A 26692-nucleotide genomic window follows, 5' to 3' on the forward strand; every position below is an offset into this window, starting at 1 on the left:
CCCTTTTCTCAGCTCTTCATTCCTTCATTCTTAGCTCTTCTTTCAAATCTCTTTTTATAATATCTATGAGTCTAATTGAGGATATTATCTGTATAAATGAACAAAATATTAGACAATCTTACTAAAATCGTGGCCTCAAAACTATCTTGTGGCAGTGAGTTCCCCAGGCTTATGCACTGTAACCCATCAGTTTTAATTAGCTTTAAATTTGTTGCCTTTCAACAGAAAAAATACTCGAATAGAACTTTAAATTATTTTTATTTCATTTAAAAGTACATTTTTTTTAGAAAGTTCCAAACTCACAAAATATAATTACGGGCAAAACAAATATAGGACAATGCTATATCAAAAAGACAAGTTCATTTAACAGATCCCTGTAGTTGCTCCTAGTCTTTAAAATCCATTTTTCTAATTTGTAAATAAGTGACTGGAATTTTTATTGGTTATACTTAGTTTTTAGTCTTTGAGTGCAATAAAGAAGCAGATGTGCTCAGAAACCCTTCCAAAAACAAAGATCTTTTCCTCCCTAATTACTGAGTGATTTCCTCTTCCTTCCCCCAATTATTCCATAGAAAGTACAGACTTTGGTGATTATTTGCAATAGGTCACTTTTCATTTTAAAATAGTTTATATTTTTTCACTGATACTCCCACTTTAACTTTGCACTATCCTATAACTGTTTTTTATGTCTGGCATGACTTGTGTTACTGTATAACCAAAAGGAGATGGGAAGGTGCTAGTACTATTGTAATATTTCTACAGGCAGCACAGAAAAAAGATGCAACACATTTTTACACATGGAAAATAGACATAGATTATTCTGTCTACTTGATCCCATAAAAGAACCAAAAACTATTGTAAATAGACCTACAAGACATCTCTGGCTACCAGCTAATAGCAAAGTACAATCAAATTTGAGGATTGTGAGCCCAATTTGTAAACAGGCGCAACTCATTAAAGAGAACGTAGTGGTTGCTAGTTAACACTATTCGTAAATTTGTCCAGCATGCCTAAAACCATCTGTTCCATTGTCACACAGTATCTTAATGAATTGTTCTCATCAGAGTTAACGGTATTATCTTCGTCCACAATTTATTACACAAATTAGATAAATATATAAAAAAGGTCCGATCATGCTCTCAATTTGTCCAAACTTACAGTGAAGTTAAGGGCCATTTTGCCCAAGTAAAGGTGCAACATCAAAAGCTGTGAAGGTGCAAAATGTCTGGAAGATGTGCAAGTACTGTTCTTTTGGCATTCTGGGGTAACCATGTGAGCCAGCAGTGCACCATTATTCTCATCAGATGTCCTGTAGTCACCTCTTGCTGCCAAATATTTAGCCATTTACTGTTCATTCATTGATTCTTTTAAGTTTTAAAAGAATTGGAAGTCAAAGTGAGCATATATTTTTGGTAACTGTTTTTACATCAATATGTAACTGCCTGTCTAGGCAGTTAATTGAATAACCAGCGCTTGGGCCCTATAAAGGTCACCACGGCTCAATTGCAGAGTGGTGCCCACAAAGAGAGAAGGTGTCTTGTGGAGAGGGGAGAAGCTCCCAGAGAAACACAGGCCCCAAGGAGGAGGGCTGTGCAACCCTGAACTCAGCGGGAGAGACTACAGGCCAGAGAGGCCAGGACTGAGAGGAAAAAGCCCCAAGGAGGAGGGCTGTGTGACTTCTGAAGCCAAAGGGAGATTTTCTATTTCAAGTTTATTTGTATTTAATAAAGTAGAATCCCAGTAAGGGAATTTTGTCTTATCCCCTTTTGAGCTGTGTGATGTTCCTAAGAGTCCTGACAGAAGGGCAAGTGAAGCAAGGAGTGCCTGCAGTGCTAGACTAGGTCAGGAGTGGAACAGCCTGCCACAAGCATATAATTACCAATGGGCAGAATCTGACCCTTATTACTGCATCATTGAATATCTTTTGAGCAATATGCTTATTCTATCAAATAAAGAATATTAACAGCAGCTTTTAAAATCAGAGTAAGAAATCATATTACTACACAACTGTACATTATTTCATTAAAGAGTTCAAATCATGTAACTCTTTGGACACAAACAACATTTGTCTTTTTTCAAAAAATTGTTTAAAAGACATTTTTACATTAATTTAGAGACAAGATAACAGAATAATATTTATATCCTTCCTGATTGAAAAGGAAGTGGACTATATTCTTGAAAATGAATCCCCTTGGATGCTGTAATCTTCATAACCTCTCCATTTAAAGCATCATCTTCAAGGATCATTAACAGTCCTTTGGCAATTAGCGACGGGCTACAGAAAAATAAATGTTTTTCCATTTTGAAAATCAGACATGGCACATAATACCTTCTTGGTTATCTTAGTCTGATAGCATAATGCACTGGAGATTGTGGAAAAAGTATGTACTAAACTAAGTATAAATAAAGGTTTGCATAAACACTTGCAAAATGAACCATCTACAATTTGCATAGATCTACTTCCAAGTCTTTTGGAACTATTACAGAAGTAGCAAGAGCATTTCTGGAAGGATATGGGGTCATCATAATTTGGACATGCAAAAAATATACAACTGCAACTTTGCAAATGAGCCCTTCTAGGTCTAGTCATTGGTAAATACTTCAGATGTTTGGTGTTTGGTTGCCACTTAGTTTACTATCAAAGTTCCCTGAGTGTGATAAATGCTATAGGAAAATGCTTCTCTTCACTACACTGCAGATCTCCTCTGTTATGTATTCTGTATTTGTTTCCACTGACATTAACTGGAGAGCAGTGCAAATTAGGGGAGAATTTGCCCTCTGTAATTTGCAATAGTGACTGTAAAACTTCAGTGCTACTCAGTGAGAGCAAGTGACATCTGAAAAAGCAGAGGCAAACCAACATGGTGTTATGCTTTGAGGTACTAGTGACTGCATGAATCACAATCATCTCTGAGACTGGGTGTGAACTTATCATTCAGTTAAAGTGTCAGGATGAGTTAACCACAACCTTTGCCCCACCTAAGGCAAAAGAGGATGGTGAATCCTCCCAGGAGTTTGGACTGAGTGGGCTTGAGGAGTCTGGCTGTGATTAGGTGGGAAGGAAGTGCACATAGCAATTGAGAAGGCAGAAGACTGGCATACTCAGAGTGACAGACAGCCTGAAGGAGCAGATGAAAGCATGGTGTTTGACCCTGGAAGAGACCTGGGAAGAGATTTTTGAGTTAGAGGTGCAGGCTGAGAAGAGTGCTCCTGCTGCTGTGAGGAAAAGAAGCTGTTTCCTGCTATTTGATTCCTTTTGTGTTCAAAGACACAGGACTTTGTACATTCTTTGTAAATAAATAAGATTTCATCAAAGAAAATAAAGACTCAAAGAAAGACTCAATCAATTTCTACTTCCAACTGGAACATCCCCAGGGCCCTGACATTTGATTAGCTGCTTGGGTTGAAAAGAGACAACAGAAATAAAATGGTTCAGTTGCCTTCTCTTTTGTCTCTCGTGTAGTTTGTGCAGAAATACAGTACAGACATTGGTTACACTGCCTTCTGTGGATCAGTTGCCTGTGGTGCTACTACTTACTTTCCCTTCAGCTAGAGAAGACAAAAGAATATTATGGGTAGCTTCACTTACTCCATAACACCATAGAACTTCATCATGTCTTTGATCTCATCCTTGTATTCATAATATTGTCCCATATTCTCTTCTTTATCAATAGACTGAAGAATTGGTGTGTTAACAAAACCTGGACAAATTGTATTTAGTCGCACGCCATAATTTCCCATTTGAGCCGCCATCTACAAAAGTGTCAGACACATTGTGTTCATTTTCTGCATTTTGTGAACCTTTACAAAGACTAGTAAACATGTTGCTTGACACAATCAGCAAAACTAACAGTAGCATATTAGCCCTTTATTTATCAGTGGTTGATGTTGGCAAATAGCATAAGAGGGCTGTGAGGGTGGCAGACTGGGTATTGATCCTGGTCTTATTTATGGCCTTTTATGATAGGTGTGTGTGTGTGTCTGATTATTTTATATAATTTCTGTTTTACACAAAATTGGTGCTCAAAGCAGAAATTAATTTGGTACGTGGTTGGGAGAGGTCGACATGAAGAGGATGAAGGCCATAAAAAGGAGTGTCACTCACATCAATGCATACAAGTCTTGATTACATTCTAGATTTTATTCCTTAATCTATAAAGTCAGGTGAACAATTATGCTGACAGCTTCTGGACAAGACTACCTCAGGCTACAAGCAAAAATTCACCATGTACTCCAAGCTTTCTGTAGCCTTGGTATCATTACTAGCTAAATAAATGGTGGTGGTATTGATGTTTGAATGTTTCAGGAAAAGTTTGAACAATATATTCTTTAGCAAGTCAAGACCTTGCATACACCCCATATTTTGCTGAGGATTATTGTGACAGAAATCTTAACATTTTATTTCCTTAAAACAGGTTTGTTTTTTTTTAGTTTTTCTCATCAGCAATGTCAGCTACAACCATCAGCATTATGGTTGGTATAATGATATTACCTTACACAGAAGAAGCAACTGACATCCTAAAAATAACCCCAGCAAACCTTGTTTTTTTCTAATATATAAAAAACTTTTTCATAAGAAAACAAAATAACATGACTATCTCAAATCACACCAAATTCCAGCCCTAAACTTTTGAATATTTTCCACTCACCTCCCTCACCACAGAAAATCGGGATTCTGTCCCTTGCCCTGGAATGACTTTCTTTTTGACTGCCTGTTCACCACTAAATTGTTTAATCTGAGGTTTACCATTTTTATTGGAGCCTTATCCAGAATCCTCTTTAGGAGCTGGCCTCCTAAATCTGGCAGAATCAACTAGAGTCCTAAAAGTTCTAATTTTCACCCGCCTGTGTCAGGCTGCACCTTCTTCTCCATTATCTGGTAAGTATTTTAAGTCCTATTGTGTTTCTCCAGTGTTTTAGTTTCTTGTGTTCATTAGGAGGTGGCACATGCTCTCATTTTACCCAGTTTCTTTGTTGTTGGAATGATATTATAATATATTTTTTAAATCATGCAAAAAATGTAAATTATATACAGTCATGTGCAGACTATGGCCAAGGTGTGATATATGATTCCTATTCCCAAACTGATCTGGATTAGTTAACCTTAGAAGATTCGGAGGTTTGGGAAAACATTTTAAAAGTCTGGATGCTTATCCAAATATATCTCAGCTTCTTTGGGCTGGAAATTTGACTAGAAATCTCATGTGAAGAGGCTATCCTCAAATTGTGCACATAACTGGTCCATGAAAATACATGATCTTGTTATCCTCATACTTCCTTCAAGCTCTTTCCCTCTACTGGTATCTTTCCATAAATTAGACAAGAAGTTTCTTGTGACAGGGACTGCTTCTTCCTATATGTTTGTACAACACCCAGCATAGGCCCCATCCTGAATTGGAGCCTTTCATTGTTACTACCACACCAATGTTAAGTAATCAGAATACCTGAATCAGCCTTAATAATGGGGAGCACTTTTCATATTCAAATCATTCCCCCACATTTACTAATTTGTATTGCAGCACCCACTTATTACATAAATATCATCCCTAATTTACAGATGGAGAAACTGAAATGATTTATCCGAGGTTGTCTATTTGATTGATTGTCTTTATCCTCTCTCTATATCACCCTCATTGCCCATACACTAAGAAGAAGATTGCCCAAACCTTGTATTGATCACAAACCCCACATACAACTCCACTGTTACCTCCTCGGACACCCCTGTGAAATGAAGGAGTCTCCAGCTACCACCTTAAAAGCTTTTGTTAAAACAAAACCAAACCCCACACAGTACTTCTGTAGGCACTGGTTTGACTTGCATCGCTATAGAGAGGGAACCTGAGAAAGTAAGCATGTTCTCAAGGAACTGCTGATAGTATTTTTGGCTACATATACTCACAGCTATAGACCGTGTGAATCCAATTATTCCATGCTTTGTAGCACAGTATACTGGTTGGTGTGCAGCGGGCATGAGTCCTTGAAAAATGAAAAGAGTTGAATATACACATTAATAATCAACACATGTTGAGATTATAACAAATGCACAATCAAATGTAGCAGTCATTACTAGTAAAATGTCTTAGTTCTAGCTGTAATTATGAGGTCAAACTGGGAAAAGGACAGGGAGTAAAAGACCAGCCAAAAAAAAAATAAATAAAACCCTCCAGAAAAGAACAAAAAGGCAAGAGAGAGTAAGGAGACAGGAATGGAAGCATAGGAAGAGAAGAGTATTGTTCACAGTCTAGCTGGAAGGGCATGTCGAGTGGGGTACTGCAGGGATCTGGCCTGGGTCTGGTTCTATTCAATAGCTTCATAAATTATTTGAATAATGGTTTTGAGAGGGCACTTATAAAGTTTTTGGATGATATCAAGCTGGGGAGAGGGGGTTTGCAAATGCTTTGGAGGACAGGATTAGAATTTAAAATGATCTTGACAAACTGGAAAAATGGTCTGAAATAAATAGGATGAAATTCAATGAGGACAAACACAAAGTACTCCACCTAGGCAGGAACGATCACTTGCACAAATACAAAATGGGAACTGACTGCCTAGGAAGGAGTACTGCAGCACAGGATATGGGGGTTATAGTGGATCACAAACTAAATCTGAGTCAACGATGTAATACCACTGCAAAAAAAGTGAACATCATTTTGGGATGTATTAGCAGCAGTATTGCAAACAAGACACGAGAAGTAATTCCTCCGCTCTACTCCACATTGATACGGCTCAACTGGAGTACTGTGTCCTATTCTAGGCACCACACCTCTGAGTTAATGATCGAAGGAGTGGCACTGAGAAACACATAAGATATCTAAGTGAAGAAGGCATGAAGATGAGAGTGAGAAAAGACAAGGAACAGTGGAGTAAAGGGCTCAAGATGGGGAGTAGGAGGAAATGAGAGCAGAGAAGCAGACAGGGCAGAGTTCTGAAGCACCTTGGAAGGAAGACAAGATTAAATAAGATGTAGAAGGCATCCATTTGTATTATGCTTAGTATTAATGGGCCCCATTCTCAGTTGGCCTCTCTGGTAAAATAATACATCAGTGGACAGATTCAGAAAGGGAATGATGTTCTGGGCAGCAGACTAGATAGATGATTTTCATTGTGACATTCTGTGTATGTGGAAATGGAGCAAGAGGTGTTTTAGGGAAGCCAAAGAGTGATGGGATGTAATAGCCAAGGCATGGACAAACGGTTTAGTTGTAAGGAGAGGAAGAGTTGGATTTTTCAGATATTGAGGGGGAAAAGAACCAACATGATTTATCTATATTTGGAAAAGAAGAGAAGCAAAATGAAGATGATGCCTAGGTTGTCTCTCTGTGTGATGGGAGTAGGGTGGGTATGGTATTATCAGTTGCAATAGAGAAGGAAGGAAGTGGAAGAGGGCTTGGGAAGAAAGATTAGGAGTTCAGTTTTTGCCCAATTGAGTTTACACTGGCAGTAGGATAATCAAGAGATGACAGACAGACCATGAATCTATGTACTTATACTAGTAACTTCCACTATATTATAGGGATTTCAGTCACAAGGGTGCTAGCAGGCATAATGACTAAATTTATAATGCAAAGGGACTGCAAACTCCAGCTGGAAATTATATAACTTTAAGCAGCAAAGCACAGCCTGTCCTAAATTAGAGATATAAAACTCAAATACATTCCTGAAAGGAGATGTCATAAAACTTGGATACTAATGTTTGTTGTTTAGCTCTGACTAATGGAAATCACCCCAATTTAAAAAAAAATCTGTTTATTCCCTTTTGTTTTTTATAAGTAATATCACCAACAAAGGGTGTGATTCATCACAGTGGAGAGGACACATGCAAGGATCTATGTACTACTCAAGTCCTTAATGTGGGATTTGAATAGAGATTAAGTGGTGCATAGGGGGTGGTGTGGGCTCTCTGCTCTGGAGTCAATTTCAGCCAAATGAAATAATTTTCTGTTAAGGCACAGCATTATAATTATAACACTGACATGAAAAACAATATTTCAGTGTTTAAGATATCTTTATTTCTTTATTTAAATGTTACACTGATCCAGTTAAAACAGCAACTTTATTAGCGCTGTTCACCTTGGGGGGATGAATAGTGTGTTACAACGAATGGTGGTGACTTTTAATGGTGGTGCAAATTCCCATCTCAGATTCAAAGATCCAGCCTTTGGATGCTTTTGAAAGTTATTACAATGGATCACTGTACCCTGGCACCTCTAAAGAAAGAGCGATTGCTCTGTTTCTGAACCTCCATCTGTGACATCTCTGTAGGCAGGAGCCATAGGCCTTTCTAAACCATGCTTTTTTATGACTCTGGAGAGCTATCAATGAGTTTACTCCTATTTGGGTTTGTCCTCCAAGAGTAGAGCATTTCTTACTTCCTGCAATGTAGAGTTAGCACTAGTTATCAATATTATCCATCACACCTAAGCTGTTGTTTGTTTAATACCACAACGTGCTGTAAATAACATAAATATAAAGACAATCCTAATGAATTTACAATTGAAAAGGCAGGTAGAAGACAGGATGCATCCAGAAGAAGGGCTTAGAGGTTATTTAAGCAAGCTACTGTTTATTTGAGAGAGAGAGAGAGAATAGATAAAAATCAGAAAATAAATTTAAAAAGCATACCTAGCTGAGAATGAAGTGGAAGATAGTACAACACCTCACTTAGATATCAAAAGACAGTTTCACTAACCCTACAAGTCAGAGCAATTCTTCCTTTCATTTTCTCTCTTCCTGATTTCTTGGCAAGCTGACAAAAAGACAGCTCCTCTCCTTGGTTTATACTCTAGTCACTTTGTTGTTAAGGTGTCCAGATCACTCGTTACCATTTTAGACGTGAAGTGAGACTTCTAACTAAATCTGTTTGTTCATTTGTGATGGTCAATAGTTTTAATTAAATTTCATGATCCACAAACTGGGAAATTAGCATTGGTGATGAAGGCTGTATGTCAGAGTTGCATTTGTTGATATTACACTTTCTTTCAGACTATTGAACAGGTTTGGTGAACACACAATTAAGCATTTCCTCCTAGGTATATTTCCCCAATGGACAGGGATTACCCACTAGGATTTGAACAAGCATCTCTTTTTAAATACTATTTATTAGCATGTAGTTGGTCTTTCATCCCCCTTTTTCCCCAGGGCTGCATTGCTAGCTATCCTGAGATAAAATTATTTTTCCAGTATAACAGACTTTTTGCCATGTTGGTTTGTGTCTATTTTATAAAAGATGCTTATCAAAGCCTATAGGAACATGTATAACCATTATTTTTAAAAAGTGAATAATTGTTATAATGCCAACTTAAAAAGTAGAATTTCCAAGCCTCAAAACAAAACTGAATGGCCCTCCTCCTCCTCAGACAAAAAGCTGAAAAACAGAATGACCTTGCAGTATGATCTGAAGGTCAAAATCTCTTTTGGACCAACAAAGGTCTAACAAAGGAAACAAATTAAAGAGTTGATGAACCTGTAGCTGTGCTATGGGCTGAATGATGAGAGAGAGGGTTTACCAGAGGCTCTGGTTTGAATACAGTTCACTCTCCCTATGTAGACTTTATTGTAGGGGTTCTGCTTTGCAGAAGTCACTTGCTGCATTCCTTTTAGGACATTTTACAAGTAGCAAAATCAAAGTCCCTTCTGTTTCCCAGAGCTACTACCCTGATTTATGGTCAGCACAACCCTATTTTTCTTTTCTTGTCTGAGAGTATCACAATTCTTTTTAAGGTATTGAGCCTAAAATCTAAATCCTGCAACCACGCACATACGTGTTTAACTTTACTTCCACGAATCTTCCATTGAAATCACTTTATAATAGCAAAGTTCAGCATATGTAAATGTTTGCAGGATCGGGGCCTAAATTAGTGTGCTTTCTGAAATACCCAACGCATTGTCTTCTGGAGAAACATCCTATGGAAAAAGCACTATATTGGCAACTTGTGGATCCTGCACCCTGGAGTGTGGGTCACTTGCAGGGATCATCTGCATATACCTCACTTAATCATTTCCCTGCTATTGCAAGAGCCTCGGGCCCGGGTGCACCTTGATTTCTCCTATTCACTGCCTGTGGCACATAATAGTCTAGTCTCCTGTTTGCTTCAATACATTGGTCTCATTTTGGTTGTTGGGTTTAGCATGTAGGTGCTGCTGGGTGGTGTTGGTGTCTTGTGATATACAGGAGGTTAGATTGGATGATCTGGTGGTCCCTTCTAACATTATATTCTATGACTCTAACAAGTCAGTATGTTTTTACACTAACTATTGTACCTACTTTTAAGTCCTCTGTACATATATTTTGCTTTTTCTTTTCAGAATCCAGTTGGCTCAAAGGCCCTAGTTTATACCATAGCTTCCTGAAAGCATAAAATCTGCCAAAATTACCAAACAACAAAAACCCAGCCAACAACAGAAACCCAGCTAACCCAACCATCCTCTTCAATTTTTGTTTTCAACCTTAGCAGTTACATTTAACATTGTATGCATTTTCTCTGAGTAGGTGTAAAACCAATTTATACAGAAATCACAACCCTCAAAACTATATTCTAACAGTATTTTACAAGAGGGGTTAACATGTCTTACTCTCCTTAAATGTCAAGTGATATTTATGATAATGCATTCATTTAGAAACCTGTGGCAAGCTCTCTTCTATGGGACCAGTTCCGCAGCTACACACACAAAACTCCCATTGTCTGAGAGACTTAGTGGTATAACTTCCTCTTTTTATATGAATGCATAACTCCTTTGAAAGTTATCAGAAGTTTTATAGCCTTGAGAGGCAGCATGCTCTACAGGGATAAGCAGAGGGTTGGATTTTTTTTGGTTAGTAGTCAGGTACTTTTCAGTTCTAATCCCTCTTGTGCCAAAAACTTGCTGTGTGGCCTTAGGCAAATCAGTCTTTTGCTGCCTCTATTTCCTGACTTATACCTACCTCGCAGAGGTGTGGTAAGGAACAAGGCCTTGATCGTGTAAGAATCTGGGTACTCTAGCCCCAATCCAGCAAAGCACTTACTCGTAAAGAAGGTGAGTAGTACCATTGACTTCACCTTGCAGGACTGAGCTCTAGGGCTTGAACCTTCTCTAATTAAAATCAGTGGCAAAATTCCGATAGAACTGAAGCCTAATCAGTTAGTGTATGTACTGGACTTTGAACATAGAGCGTTATATAAGCATTAAACAACTATTCTTCTTGCACGCAATGCAAGATAAAGATGTTTGCTATGCATAGAGCCTGTCTCATGAAAACATACTTACAGAAAATTGAAAACCAGAAGTGATAGAGAAACGTGTTTGTTAATGGTCAACAGAAGCTAAGTCTGCTGAAAAAAGGTAACTCACTCTAGTGAGTGTTAAACAGCTACTCAATGGGGAGTTTTATGTGTGCAATCACTGCAGGACTAGAGACTTAGATAGCAAAAGAGAGTATAATCACAATACACAAACAGGAATAAAATAAAGCCTGTGTCAACTTTTTATAATCTGCTTTTTCTGATGACCTTGGAAACAATTGCTAAACTCACGCTATGTAAAAGTAAAGAAAGCAAAGTATACTTTGTTTTTTAAAGAGATAGTCGTAACCTTTAGAGCATGATGATCACATTTAAAAAAAATGTTCAAGTAAATAAATAAAACTTTAATTGATTAATTAAAAAGACATTTGTAAAAGCTTATCAAAACCAGAGAGGGCTGGGTTACTAGATCTTAAAAGTCAAATCATGCTGTAATGCACTAGGAAAAGTTCAGGTCCTGCAAGCCTGGAAGCAAGACTCATATCAGTACTACTGACTCAGGCCCCATAGTGCAGTACTCTACAGTTTCCCTCTTTTTATATGTTTATATGCTGTGTGAAACTGTTTAATCTTTCACTAGGGCTGATAGTTTGGGCCTGATCCAACACTTATTGCAGTTGATGGAAAAAATCTCATTGACTTCAATAGGCATTGGATCAGGCTATATTATCAATGCTGAGTTAGGGCTAAATGAAGACATTTAATGGAAAAACTCGTGTGCGTGTGTATAAAACTGAGTTTAAACTCACATAGCTCCAATGCATAATATAATTGGGGTGACTTGGTTTTCTCAGCTTGCAGATGTCCTGATATGCAAGGGAACTCTGGGCATCCAATCCACAATAATCCCTATACTCAGTGCCGCCTCCTCCTCCTCCTCTACTCTATACTCAGTCCCTCCTCATTTAATTATCAGTAGGTCCTAGGACCCCTTGTTACGGACCAGGACCCCATTGTACTAGATGCTGTACATTCACAACAAAAAGACAGTCCCTGTCCAAAAGAGTTTACAATCTATATATATAAAAGACAAGATTATTTTCTTACCCTCAGGTTCTCCCCACATGGTTTGAAAATATGAAGAGGGACTGGGCTGGAATCAATGCTGACAGGGTCGCTATTAATTCCTGCAAGTATTCCCTACATGTCTGCTAAGGGATGATGCCAGGAGGACCACTTCTTGTCCAGCTACTCTCTCTAGTATCAACAGAGTTAGTACAACATAATGTTCACACAAGGGGGCTTCCAAAGGGTTAGAGGAAGGAGAGAGACAGCTGCTTTTGCTCAGCTTCCCTCTTTCTCATGGATTTTTGGCCCATTATAGAGGATTTTCTGGTACTTTCCTGCCCTCTAAATTTAATTCCTGTTGATCTATTTATGCTACAAAAATTAAACAGTTTAAAAAATAAACTCAGAATGTAAATGTTTCCTCTTTGGGTCTATAAATATTGAAGACTATCCTTTCGTACATACAGTATGCTTCAAATGCTGTTTTTGGCTTTCCAAGATAAAATATTAGTGAAGTATAATGAATTAAGCCTAGCTGATGTTCACTTAATCTACAATATTGGTAACCTTGGAGGGAAGATTAAAAAAATAGATATTTATACCATACTCATATTTGTGGGACCTGAGACTAATCGTGCAGGAAATTACTGAGTGTATAATTACATAGCCCAGCTGGGTTGGGAAAAATAGTAGCCCTTCTCTATACATTTTGGAGGTCACTGCAAGACAAGTAGATGTTGTACAGGTCTGAAGAAACAACAAAAAGATCATAAAAAAAGAAAGAAAAGAATAAGGAATAAATATGAATTAACTTATTTTAAAAAGTACTGGCAAGGATTTAGAAATAAGATTTTCTTACCTGCCAGAGATGAGATATTAATAATTACCCCTCCATTTCCTTTTCTCATGTATTCCAGTCCAATGTATGTTCCTCTGATCACAGAAGTCTGATTTATGAAATATAAAGGGGAAATAAATTCTAAATTTGTCCTTTTTTCTTCTTCTTCTTGAAAAGTGAGGCTTTTCTTTATAATGTCGAGATATGACATAGATAACCCACGGCAGGTAGCATTAAAGAAGTGCTGCTGCAGTTGACGTAACAATAACAGCCTGAAACAAATACTGTTTGCTTACTTATTGACACGCTATACAAGTGTTTCCCTTGCAAATGAAAGTGACCAATCAATTAAACTTTTCTTTGGACTTGGGATTCATTATTATTATTTATTATGCCCAGATGGTGTATTTTGCACTGAAGAATATACAAGTAGCTGACTGAATCCTCGAGAGGTGCTGAACCCTGTAACTCTCAGGGTTCCAATAGGAGTTTCATATATTTAGCACCTTCCAGGATTTGGCTCAGTGACATAGTCCCTGTCCCGAAGAATTTAGAGTTTAAAGTCCTCATTCTCTTCCATTAAAGTCAATGGAAGTTTTACCATTGGCTTCGACAGGAGCAAGATCAGTCCCAAAAGACTATACAAGGATCAAATAACAAGGCATACTGGGAGACCCAAAGAAGATCTATAAGGTAAAACATACAAATATATAAACAAAAGGATGGTGATGGTATAATGTTTTATATGGGCTAGTTACAGGCTACATGGGAGAGTGTTTGCTTTTTCCAGAGGGATTGGAGGGAAGGAAAACTGATACTCAGGCCTTGCCTAATTTTGTCTTACTGAGATCCACTACTGCACTCCTCTTGCAGTCAGAACTTACTTAATCTTATACAAGAGTTCCAGAATAAGGTCCCAGTTGAAGAACTGCCCATGCCTGTGCAGAATTTCACCATTACTGCTTTAGTGATAAGTTTTAAAACTATTTCCTTTTAATTAAATATAATAAAAATGCTGCTTTTTGCCTAGATCTCCCTTTGACCTTCAATTTTTCCTAAAATTGAACCCTAACTTAGGTGATTTTTCATATTTCCAATTCTATTTAGTTAGTCAAACAAAAAGGATGCCTTATAGCCAGGAAGATTATTTCACTTTTTAAATTAGATGTTTTATAAGTATTATTTGTGTCTAGCACTCTTTACAGGACCCGACTTTAAATTAAGAAGTTCAAATGATGAAGCAGCTAGTCCTGCAAGCCCTCTACACATGTACTCCTAGTGAATTCATTGAGAGTTCTGAGCAGGGAAGGTTTGCAAGATTATCTGTAAATGGGGAGGATGGAAAGCTCCCAAAATAATAGCAATATAAAGTCAAAACCAGTCAGCCTATGACTAAAGCCCAGTTGTAAGGAGTGGCCAGTTAAATTGGAAAAAACCCAACCTCTTAAAATATGAGAACATTAACTACTTTGTACTAGTTCAGTAATGTTATCTAAATAGCAAATACCAAACTGGAAGGATTTTAAAGGTGAGGTCTTTTTATATGTTTTTATTTTTCATCTATAAACTATTTTAATAGTAAATGCAGTAGATATAGTTAGCAGCACACCATAAAATTTCATGTAGAAACCATGATCCAGATCTTGCTGTACTTATACAGGAAAAACTCTGGTTCGCTTTAATAGGAGTTTTGCCATGTGAGAAGATTGCACAATCAAGTCTTGTATTCTATCATACGTACTTTTTACAGTGCTCAGGAGCATGTGAGGCACTCAAGTATAAAATAATAGATATTTTTCCCCGTCGCTCATAACAAGAAATTCCAAGGAGTATATTACTGGTAAGTAAGTAGGGACAATGGAAAACTATGGGAAAGTTTGCTTTATTTTTTTTTAAACAGAACACAGATATTTCATTTTTCTTCAATATTGATGGGATCATATGTCTACATTGTATGTGACTGATGTTAAATTATTATCATCCCTTTCAAAATGAGCAGTTAGCTAAATTTGGGGTTGAGGGTTGTTCCAGTTAGGAGGAGAAATTGATGATAGTCTGATGTTTTCTTTGATGCTGTCATAAATATAAAGGGAAGGGTAAACACCTTTAAAATCCCTCCTGGCCAGAGAAAAAACCCTTTCACCTGTAAAGGGTTAAGACGCTAGGATAATCTCGCTGGCACCTGACTAAAATGACCAATGAGGAGACAAGATACTTTCAAAAGCTGGACGGGGGGAGAAACAAAGGCTCTCTCTGTCTGTGTGATGCTTCTGCCGGGGACAGAACAGGAATGGAGTCTTAGAACTTAGTAAGTAATCTAGCTAGATATGCGTTAGATTCTGATTCCTTTAAATGGCTGAGAAAATAATCTGTGCTGAATGGAATGTAGATTCCTGTTTTTGTGTCTTTTTGTAACTTAAGGTTTTGCCTAGAGGGATTCTCTATGTTTTGAATCTGTTTACCCTGTAAGGTATTTACCATCCTGATTTTACAGAGGTGATTATTTTTACTTCTATTAAAATTCTTCTTTTAAGAATCTGAATGCTTTTTTCATTGTTCTTAAGATCCAAGGGTTTGGGTCTGTGTTCACCTATGCAAATTGGTGAGGATTTTTATCAAACCTTCCCGAGGAAGGGAGGTGTAAGATTTGGGAGGATTTTTGGGGGAAAGAAGTTTCTAAACGGGCTCTTTCCAAATTATATCCCTGTTAGATGTTTGGTGGTGGCAGCGAAAGTCCAAGGGCAAAAGGTAAAATAGTTTGTACCTTGGGGAAGTTTTAACCTAAGCTGGTAAAAGTAAGCTTAGGGGGTTTTCATGCAGGTCCCCACATCTGTACCCTAGAGTTCAGAGTGGGAAAGGAATCTTGACAGATGCAATCTTGTTTATTTACAAAATATGTACCAAGCCCGTTTTCCCTAAACACAGGAGGAACCAAAGAGGAAATATTTTCTTTGCTTACAGGCCCAAGCCTCTTTAGTCAGCACCACACCCAAAAGTTCTAGGCTTTTTCTCAGGGCCACACTCCATATTTGTCCAGGCTGTCTCTTTCTGTCGTCTTTACATTCGTCCAGAATGAAAAGCGACAATTACTACAGCAAGGTTTAGCCCATGCACAATGGTAAAATACATCCTTGTGTTTCTAATTTCTTTTACTGATGGAAAAATTGGAATCTGTAGGAAATATTGGCATATTGTTGATTTTAATCTCAAAATACACAAAAAGTCTGCAGATGAATATTGCCACAAGTTTCAAGGAAAGGGCTTTGATTAAATCTACTGCATGTGTCACCTTGGTTGATTGGTCCATCAGCCCTCACAGAGAGAGAGCCGATCACAACATGTTGTTTGTGTTGGTCTAGCCAGTTCTTCAGCCACCCGCTGGCCAGGCTGTCAATGGCACTGGACACCCGATCAGCAAAGTGCACCACGGCCCAGAACCCCTGAGCTCAAGCAATCCACCAACCTCAGCGTCCCAAGTAGCTGGGATTACAGGCACACGCCACTGCACCTGGTGTTACAGTATACTTAAAATTAAAAGGTTTCAGAGTAGCAGCCGTGTTAGTCTATATCTGCAAAAAGAAAAGGAGTACAAGAACGTGTGAGGAACAGTACAGGGGGAAAAATAAACATGAGAAAATAGTTTTACTTTGTGTAATGACACATCCACTCCTAGTCTTTATTCAAGCCTAATTTAATGGTGTCCAGTTTGCAAATTAATTCCAATTTTGCTCCAAGAGACTGCTGAATTGGAATTAATTTGCAAACTGGACACCACTAAATTAGGCTTGAATAAAGACTGGGAGTGGATGTGTCATTACACAAAGTAAAACTATTTCCCCATGTTTATTTCCCCCCCCCCTACTTTTCCTCACACATTCTTGTCAACTGCTGGAAATGGCCCATCTTCATTATCACTGCAAAAGATTTTTTGTTTTTTTTCCCTCTCCTGCTGGTAATAGCTCACTTTACCTGATCACTCTCGTTACAGGTGTATGGTAACACCCATTGTTTCATGTTATCAGCGTATATAAAATCTCCCCACTGTATTTTCCACTGCATGCATCCAATGAAGTGAGCTGTAGCTCACAAAAGCTTATGCTCAAATAAATTTGTTAGTCTCTAAGGTGCCACAAGTACTCCTTTTCTTTTTTAAAATTAAAAATGATCTAAACCAGATTTAGATGAAAGTTCCATAGCTCAACTATATCTTAATAATGGGATGAATATAGATACCAAATCTAAATGCTCCCAAATGTAGGGAAAGTTTGGATTTGGATTTTCAACGTAAAAGTTCTGATCCAAGGCTTTGGTTTGGACTTATTTTTATTTTAAATGAATATGTATGTGGAAACTAACAGATCTAGGGCTTGTCTTCACTATAGGGGTAAGTCGACCTAAGTTACACTACTCCAGCTACGTGAATAACATAGCTGGAGTCGACTGTAGCTTCGGTCCACTTACCCCGGTGTCTTCATGGTGCTGAGTTGACGGGAGATGCTCTCCAATTGACTTCCCTAACTACTCTTGGAGAGCTGGAATACTGGGGTCAACCAGAGAGTGCTCTGCCATTGATTCAGTGGGTCTTCACTAGACCCGCTAAATCGATCCCGACTGCTTCGATTGTAGCAGCATCGATCTCCCTGTAGTGGAGACTAGCCCCTACTATCGTCAGTGTGTCCTAAAGACAATATACAATGCCCAGTTATACAATAGGTCAAAACTTGATAGCAACCTGATAGCAACAGATAGCAATATGGGAAACTGATTTCCCCGCGCAATACGTAAGAGACTGGGCATTGCCAAAGTGTCAGCTGAGATGTTGGAAGTAAACGGAAAGCCTTTTCAGGCCACAGCACCCACTACCCATAAAGGTCGGTAACCTTTGATTTTGACCCTAGACGAGTTGTAAACTGCACACTTGTCAATCTTTAGGTTTGCAAATGCTAATACATTTTATAAATATCTTCCCTAATATTTGTGAAAATTGCTGACCTCCTCATTCTACTTTCTGTTCACAGGATCATTATGCTCATGCACTTTTCTATCTGGGCCCAATCTTATGATGTGTTTAGCAACTTCAACTCCTACTGCTGTCAATGGGAATTGAGGGTGCCTTATAGGAGCCAGGCTTATGTACTCTCTCTTGTACTCCTTAAAGGAACAGTATTTGATACATGTCTTCAGAGATATGTCTGTTAATAAATGTATTGTGTAGGGCTGTTTAATGTTAATTGTACTATATAACCATCAAAGGAATTATTAAAGCTATGTGCATTTATGCCTGATGGTGCTGCCCTAAGGTATAATTATTCTGGTGATAAACAGTAGCTATAATATATAAGGTGAAAGCAGCTGAACTGTTAATAGATCCATTAGTTGAGACTGGTGATGAAGAATGTTCTATATATGTTATAGGTTGCACAGAGTCCACACTAAGCCCCATAGGTAGGTCCCTACTAAATTCATGGTCCATTTTATGGTCATGAAATTTATGGTTTTTAAAATCCTAAGTTTTCAATTATTTAAATCTGAAATTTTATGGTGTTGTAACTGTAGGAGTTCTTAGACCTTAGTCTGCCCCATGCTTTGCTGCACATTGGGCTACCCACATTTACATCCTTGCCTGTCAACTGCTCTTCTCTCCAAATCTTCCCATTTCATGTTGAGGTGCTTGCTGTAGTTCAGAACTGTTCATTCCATGTTATTTGTGGTCTTCCTCTTTCTTCTTGCGTTTTCTGGCTTCCATTCAAGGGCGGTATTTGGTAAGTGTTCTTTTTACATTTTCAGCACATATCCCAGCCACTGCTGTCTTCTTTTGTAGGTTATTTGTGAGAGGGTGCCTTGTCCAGTAATTTTTCTGACTTCATTTGTCTTCATATATCTCTATATGTTATTCCCAGTATTCTTCTCAGACATTTGTGATGAAATGCATCCAGCTTAGTAGTCCTGTAGAGGTCCTGACCCAAAATGGGGCTGTGGGGGGGTTGCAAGATTATTGTAGGGGGGTTGCGTTACTGCCACCTTTACTTCTGCACTGCAGAAGTCTCCCCCATGAAATCTGTATAGTATAGGGTAAAAGTACACAAAAGACCAGATTTCACGGGGGAGCCTAGCGTTTCTCAAACTGGGGGTTCTTTCACTCCCCTGTGAAATCTGGTCTTTTGTGCGCTTTTACCTTATACTATACAAATTTCAGGACAGAGACCAGATTTCACAGTCTGTGACGCTTTTTTCACAGCCATGAATTTGGTAGGGTCCTACCCATAGGGAATCAGATAGAGGACCTATCCTGTCCTAGAGAAGCTGCTCAGCCTGCAGGGTGGAAAGGAAGAATCCCACCTGGGATAATTAAATGAAATAAATGAATAGGAAAGGGAAATAGCTTGGAACTTTTTGAGGAAGTGCTCTTCCCCCCCCACATCGCTTCCTTCCCTACTTCAAGGAAGTAATAGAGCCAGATGATTCCCAGACCAAGTCCCAACCACATGGCAGGGAGAACCTAGATAGTTGACTGCTTTATCAACATCACAGGATTGCAAATTTTCCTAGACTAAATTAATGCTATTAATATTTCTCTTGGCTGAAGCAAACCAGCAAGTGTTTGGAAGTGACTCTTGCCTTTATACCAAACTGAGGAGAATCCTGATCCTAAATGTGGGGGTTTGTCTTCACTGCAGAGATAACTTGGGCTCTGTCTTGAGTGTTGTCACTAACCTGGCTCACATCCACAAACAACTCCTCCCCCATGTGTAACAGAGCTTTACACCTGAGCTAGATGCCCCGTTTGGTGGTAGAAGCTAAAGCCAGAATGCTGTCCACATTTGGGTTGGTAGCCCACTCATTTTGAAATATGGACAAAGGCTAAGCTGCTCGAGTGCTGATGGTCCTCCAATGCCTTCCCACAATTCCCTGCATGTGACTAGAATGACCACAATTCACTGGGAAAGAATCATAGAGTGTCTCAGCTGACTGTAACACAAAGAACCATGGGATACTGCCCTCACAAGTCCTAGTGATGCACACAAGTGAGTGCAGCACCAGAGTGGATGCAGCTGAGTGAAAACACTGGAGTATGGCTTTGCATTGTGGCTGCTCACACCTGGGATAAGCCAACCCAGGGGCTCACACCCAGGTGCTTATTACTCAAGTTAACGCTGCAATGAAGACATACCCTATAAGCAGGCCAGAAAAAGAAGCTCCTTGCAGAAAAGCATATGCTTTAAATAGAGATAGTATTTGTTTCTCCTTTGTGTTGTACTCTCTACTACTGCTGGTATGTCACTCTACAGTTTAATGCTCCCCTCATACTTTATCCCTTATGAAATGCAACTTTGAACTCCCACTTTTGGAATCAGCCAGAAACACTTCAGCTGGAGTGTTTTGGAGGAAAGTCTCCCAGATATTACTTCAAGCTACTATAAAATATGGCTGATGGAAAGCCAAACAGCCAAAGAACAACCTTCATGTTTCTGTACACCCTTGCTTCCAGTTTTGGATAATAAGGCAAAAGGAAATCTCTGAAATTACCTCCAAGCCAGCCAAGTATAAATATTTTTCTGTAATATGGCCTTCAGTGCACTGATGTAGGACTAACAGGAACATGTGAGGAGAGAAGTGCCTTCTGGTTTGGTAATTCTTATTACATTCTTTGAGAAAGAAATGTTGACCCTTACTCTTAATCACTGATCATTCTTAAATCAGTGCATTCATCTGTATTTTCTTTTTTTGTATTTGAAAATAAAAAGTCACTAAAAATCTGTTTCCCCCCTGCATTGTTTTAATGTATATCTGCTAATCCACTACATCCAGCAGAAATCATGTCAAAACATAAAGCATGTTGCCTTTGAAGAAGTGACTTGTGATAAATAATCCATTTACCATTGTATTCAGCAGCTTGGATGTTCTCCATAAAAATTTCAAGAACAAAGAACAGCAAACTGTTCAAATTAGAAACTGAACAGTTACTAAATGCAGGTAAAGTGAAAATTAACAAAGCTGAAACACCAGCACTTGTCCCCTAGCTACCAAAACCCACTATTGGTAGCAGCTGTGAAAGTAACCTCACTGCTTGCCAACAAAACCCACCATCTCCATACTGTTGATGATAGTTTTCTTACTTAAATATACACATTGATTTATAATAAATAATGAGGACACTCATCATTACACTGTTACAGGTCTGAGTATACTACCAATAAAAGCAGTTGCACTCTGACAGCTGCCAATAAAAAGTGTATTTACCATGCTACTGTCCAGCAAAGTAATAATCATGAGTGTAGAAACTTGTCTTAATGTAATATTAGTTTACTTCTGCAATCCCAATTACAGAATTGGATGAGAGTAGTTCATGCATGCCAATGCACCAAATGCTAATAAAGACAAAAGTAAAATCCCTGACAGCATGCCATTATTTTGCAAAGTAAATAATTGGACACTGAGGCAAAACACCTCAGTGTAGCTGTTGGAGAACTCAAATCCCTACCATATATTATGACTAATGACCCTAGTTAACAAGCTGACTGGTCTTTTATGTGTAAATGACAAGCTCAAAAACAAAAGTTACAAACTTTTAGCCTCCTCTTGTAATCTTCTTCCCCCACAATGGCTTTATAGTTTCAGCTATATTACTCTAAACAGAAAATATGGTGACATGCTGTATCTAAGCAAAGCCTAACACATTTCTCCTGGCTTTAGCAACATGCCTATTCTACGTTATGTAACACTTAGATATGTTGACATACTTATCACCTTTAATTCAAATTCACATGCTATTTCTACATCGTTATGAACTTCCTAGCATGATCTATAAGCACCAGTGCAAAAATGTGTCCATCTTCACTGACTACTTCAAACCTCATTATCAGCCATTACATTTGACAAATGTTTACTGTTAACTCAATATATGAGGTATTTCTAATAATCCAGGGATTCCATCTTATTGCGCTAGCTTCTTGTAGCAGTAAAACACCACACCTTCTTACCTAGAAAAGCTAGTATTTCCTGCAGAGAAATGATTTCCTGCATTCCTGTAAGATTGGAGATGACTATTGCATTGGTACAAAGATGAAAAGGCAACTGGTGTGTTTGGGAAAACTTGTAGACCCCTTTATCTCCTTACCTCTGCTGACACTTTTTATATAGGTGTTAAAAACAATTTACTCTATGTTAATAGAAAACAATTGATTTGGGCAAGTTCATAAAGCAAGTTACTGAACAGGTGGAATTTGAACCTTGATTGTTTGACTTTCATATTTTCTTTGTTGCTTGATTAACATCATACTTCATGAGCTATACATAAAATAAATGAATAATATATGAGGTACCTATGAGGCTTGAAACTAAATGCTGCTGGTAAGATTTGCACTGCAGGGGGTAAAACAGCATGTTGCTGTTCTCCAGGGTGGGGTGTGTTTGGGGGAAGGGTTGATCCTGTCAGGGTTTGGGCTTTAATACTACATTCTAGGAAGCTGGGTTTAAACAGTTTCTCATTACACTATAAACAATTTGCCTCTCAGTGCAGCATTTGCCTCAACATTAGTCACTGTTAGCATAAACTGAGAGTCCATAAACCAGTAAGATCACATGCTTAATGTACAATTACTGAGGTAAATCTGCATGCCTTTTTCTAATGTGTTCTTCCATGATCCACAATGGCATGTGAGTCACAGATATGATTATTTTCAGAGCTTGCAGATTTCTTTTTATACATATGGTCTGATCTGCTGCAATTGATTTCAGTGGGGGCAATTCTAATCACTTTAATAGAAATAGTTTTCTCTTCATGGGCATGATCATATCTGGAGCACTGACTTAGTATGGGAGAGTACTAGTGAGCTACTGAATTGCAAGGGTGATTTCTCTCTTATTAACTAGTAGGCTGTTGGTTTGATTCCAGAAAGGACTTAAATCTTTGCCTGTGCAATTTAATTTTTTTCAGAGAACACCATTCTAAAAAAAAAAAAAAAAAAGGGTTCATTTAATCAGTCAAGTACAAGGATATGAAATTGTGACTTTCCTTTGATGTAATCACCATTTTGAACATTGTGGAGTACTTATGGCACCTTAGAGACTAACAAGATTGAAGATTGTAACTTGCATTTTGAATGTATAGATGTGACTAGCTGGAGATGTCCAGGACAGAATAAGGCAACTTATTGCATGCCTTGCACCTTCTTGAAGCAACCAACATGAGTTATCAATTGTGTTTGTCAGAACAATTGATTGGATAAAAGATTTGGTTTCCCACTTTGTATCCAGGGGAAGGTGGGACTTTAACCACCTGACTGCAGCTTTGAAGCTGGTCTGGGAGTTGCATGACAAAGGATTGGAAACCATATTTAAGGACAGGATCTCTCCAATCTCTTTCTCTTACTCTTACTTTTACTAGCTGATCATAGACCAAAAACTGAAGGACTGCTGGAAGCAGAAGCGGCCTACTTGTCTGACAGATGAAGTGGGCCAAAGGGCTTATAAGAAAGGGTGAGCATGGAAAGATTATATAGGCTTTTTTTCCCTAAAGATCTGAAATTCTTGTATGCTTTGAAAGTAAAACTTATTGTCTCTTAGAAACCCCTGTGCAAAGACCATTCCTTACTTTATCAAAGAGTTAAACTATAATCCAGTGCAATGGAATCTGTGGGAGTACACATAAGTGACTGGGGAAGCTCGGGTGGGTTCAGCACTGGTTTCAGGACCTAAGGCAGTTTGTGCTGTGGAGTCCCACATCACAAGGAGAGGTGCTAGACAGGAGGTAAGCACCTGAAAGTGTGGTTGGGTCCTGTTACAACAGACTGGTGACTGTACACTAAGGAGCTCAACTAAGTCTGTAAGATAATCTTTGTCTTGCATTTGGCTAGGATATTGAATTGATGAGAGTATTAATTCAAGATTCCTTACACAATCCCCAGTATGATATGTAGTTCTTAAAAATATTTTTTATAAATAAAGGTTCCAAACACTTGACGCTATTCTAGCTTTCAGAGAGGGGAGAGATCGCTGAAGTGATCCCACTGGAGTTTTTATTTATGCATTGGTTTGAATGCTGGGCCATGGGTGGCATTCTAAACTCATAATCTTTAGCAGTAAGTAGGGAATGGCTGACCTGCGTAGTCTCCTGTTTTTCCTGCATGCTTGAATCTCCTGGGGAACTGGAAGACTTAACAGGAAGTGGGAGAGATCATAGCAGCAAGGGGTGTGTGCCAGTAGAACATCTCATCCTCATTTCCAGTCAGAAGACCTCAGAGCATAGAGTTTATAGGATGAATGTGTGGGTAGCTGAGGAGGTGATAGAGTACCTCATGCTATCGGTGTGAAGCTGGGATTTTTGAGTAGAGCTGAGGCTTTGGGAAGAGAAGCAACAGCAGGGCCAGCAACAATGGCAGAGCTGAGCCTCGAAATGGCCTCCATGATTCCAGCTCCTACAGAGCTGGGCAGTGGGTCTAAAATACCCCCACAAAGAGAGAGCCAGTGGTTAGGGTGGTAGCCTGGGTCTTGGGAAACAGGAGTTCAGTTCCCTGCTCCACGCTAGATGGTGGCATTGAGAAAGTCACTTAGTCTCTCTGTGCCTCAGTTCTCCATCTGGGGAATAATAGCACTTTCCTAGCTCACAAGGGTGTTGTTAGGATAAATATGTTAGAGTGTGAGGTGTTTAGCTACGACAGTAATGGGGCCAAATAAGTATCTTAAGTAGATAGAATCTGACAGGACTGATGAATGGACAAAGCTGTGACATGCCTCATTGAAATACACACAGCAAAACCCTGACCGATAAGACAGTAAACATATGAATGCCAAAGTGAGGGGAGCTCCCTCTCCTGCCCCATAAATGTCATTCGATGCAGTGTAGCCTGTAACTTGAGGAGTTAAAGGCATTTAAATGACCAGTAAATTTTGATTTTCCTTGAAAATATTAACCCAGTTGCCTTCAAGGGACTGTATTTATTATTAAATACATTCTGCACCAGGGTGTAAACAGGTTAAGGGAAACCCCAGAACTAGAGACTGAATCAAATGTCCTGTCAATGCTATCAATTACACCTCTTTAAACTTCAGATCCACAAAGTTGCTGAGCAAAGTGGATTGTTTTTTTTTTGTAGCTCAGATGATCAGGAGTTAGATAAGCACTCTTCCGTTCTTCTATCTGCAGGACCAAGCTATTTAAGTTCTTCGTAGGATCAAGCCCTGAGTGACTGTGACACGAGGCAGGCTTCAATTTAGAAATGGAGAAAACTTCACCAATCTCAATTATCAGACAATTTTTACCTTTGTTTGTATAAATTAGTTTATATAAATGAGACCAACAAAAACGAAAAATGACTGATTTAATGATGTCTGCTAGACTTCCTCAAGTTCTGCCCAGTAATAATGAGACCCTTGCATGCCTGAACAAATTCTATGCATGTATTTGAATTTTGCCTCTAATAACTGTTGTTACACAACTGCAATATTTGAGCTTTCTAATGCTGCCAGTGAAATATATGTAAAACACTCAGAGAAATATGAGAACAAGAATTCCTAAATATATTTTATTCAAGAAATCTGACTAAATTAGTTTCCAAAACTTTAGTGGAGTAAGGCATCAGGTTTCTTCCTTCCCCTCTTAGACCCCTTCTGCTCTCAAACATACACACACTTTTTCTTAATTAATCAAGTTTAGAAATGTTTAGAAAAGGATAACTATATATTCTAAAACATTAAAAATTAAAAGTGGTGATAAATTAATTTTAAATTTTTATTTTTAATGACAAATATTTCAGCTGAACATTTTATTACAGCCCTGGCCTCTTTATCTTATTTGTTTATGCTCTTGTCTAATTATTATAAAGTAGCATTATATAATACTGCTCATAATTCTTGTTCTCACAAGTCAGAAAAGCAAATTAAGGTTTAATATGCGTGGTAAATAAAAATATTAAGAGTCTACTATCCATAATTTAACGTAATGAACAAACATTTTCCTACCAGAATGATTCATAAATTTGAGGTTAACCCAGGTAATCACTTTTTATGATATTTTATGGGTCTTTTCTAGCCCAAGACAATGTACAGCTTTACATGCATAATGTATTTGTGGCTATGACTGTGTATGTCTTCAAAGGGAAGCTGACATTGTGTCTAGAGGTGAATAAAAATCCAAAAACTGTACAGTGGCAAGCTTAATTTGGCATTCCCTACTCACATATCATGTATGTTGAGAGTTGAATCATTATTAGATTCCCTAACTCAATACTCCAAAACAAAGCATTTTTTCTGTCAAGATGAATGAAGCTCAATACAACTGTAATTGAAATCAGCATAGCTATTTTTGTTGACTTCAGAGGAAAATAATTTAACCCTAAGTGTGTTTTTTTTTTTCAGTGAAAGTACAAAGTCTTTGTAGAACTATTAAAAGGGAAACAGTTGCACTGAGTAGAGTTAATCTATGGAATTCACTGCCACGGGAATCTTTTCATTGGCTGCCACTCTTTCTACATCTAGATCAGGCTTCTTACTCTAGAAACACCTTACAGAAAGAAATTAGATAAGTGTCATGCCCAAAGTCACATACCAAATGAATGGTTTCAGAGTA

At 38.3% G+C, this 26692-nt stretch overlaps 2 protein-coding genes across 5 annotated transcripts in view; one reads left to right on the forward strand and one right to left on the reverse strand.

Moving 5' to 3' along the window:
- The window catches only part of CEP44 (centrosomal protein 44), a 155701-nt gene extending 132084 nt beyond the window's left edge, over window positions 1-23617 (forward strand). The window contains exon 12 of the transcript XR_012158636.2: window positions 23513-23617. The gene's annotated coding sequence lies outside the window, so the exon portion shown is untranslated. The remainder of the gene's footprint in view (window positions 1-23512) is intronic.
- Window positions 261-26692, reverse strand: part of HPGD (15-hydroxyprostaglandin dehydrogenase) — a 37910-nt gene continuing 11478 nt past the window's right edge. For 2 of the 4 annotated variants that reach the window (XM_073341662.2, XM_073341664.2), the window contains 4 exons: window positions 13147-13234; window positions 5900-5976; window positions 3590-3753; window positions 262-2275 (listed from right to left, as the gene is read on the reverse strand). In XM_073341662.2, coding sequence (XP_073197763.1) covers window positions 2137-2275; window positions 3590-3753; window positions 5900-5976; window positions 13147-13234 — 468 coding nt within the window. In that variant the 3' untranslated portion in view covers window positions 262-2136. Of the gene's footprint in view, window positions 2276-3589; window positions 3754-5899; window positions 5977-13146; window positions 13235-16414; window positions 16634-26692 lie in introns of all 4 variants that reach the window. The other 2 variants (XM_073341665.2, XM_073341663.2) reach the window with 2 other exon arrangements.

This window comes from Lepidochelys kempii, chromosome 4 (genome assembly GCF_965140285.1).
Source record: "Lepidochelys kempii isolate rLepKem1 chromosome 4, rLepKem1.hap1, whole genome shotgun sequence".
In the NCBI taxonomy this organism is placed as follows: Eukaryota; Metazoa; Chordata; order Testudines; family Cheloniidae; genus Lepidochelys; species Lepidochelys kempii.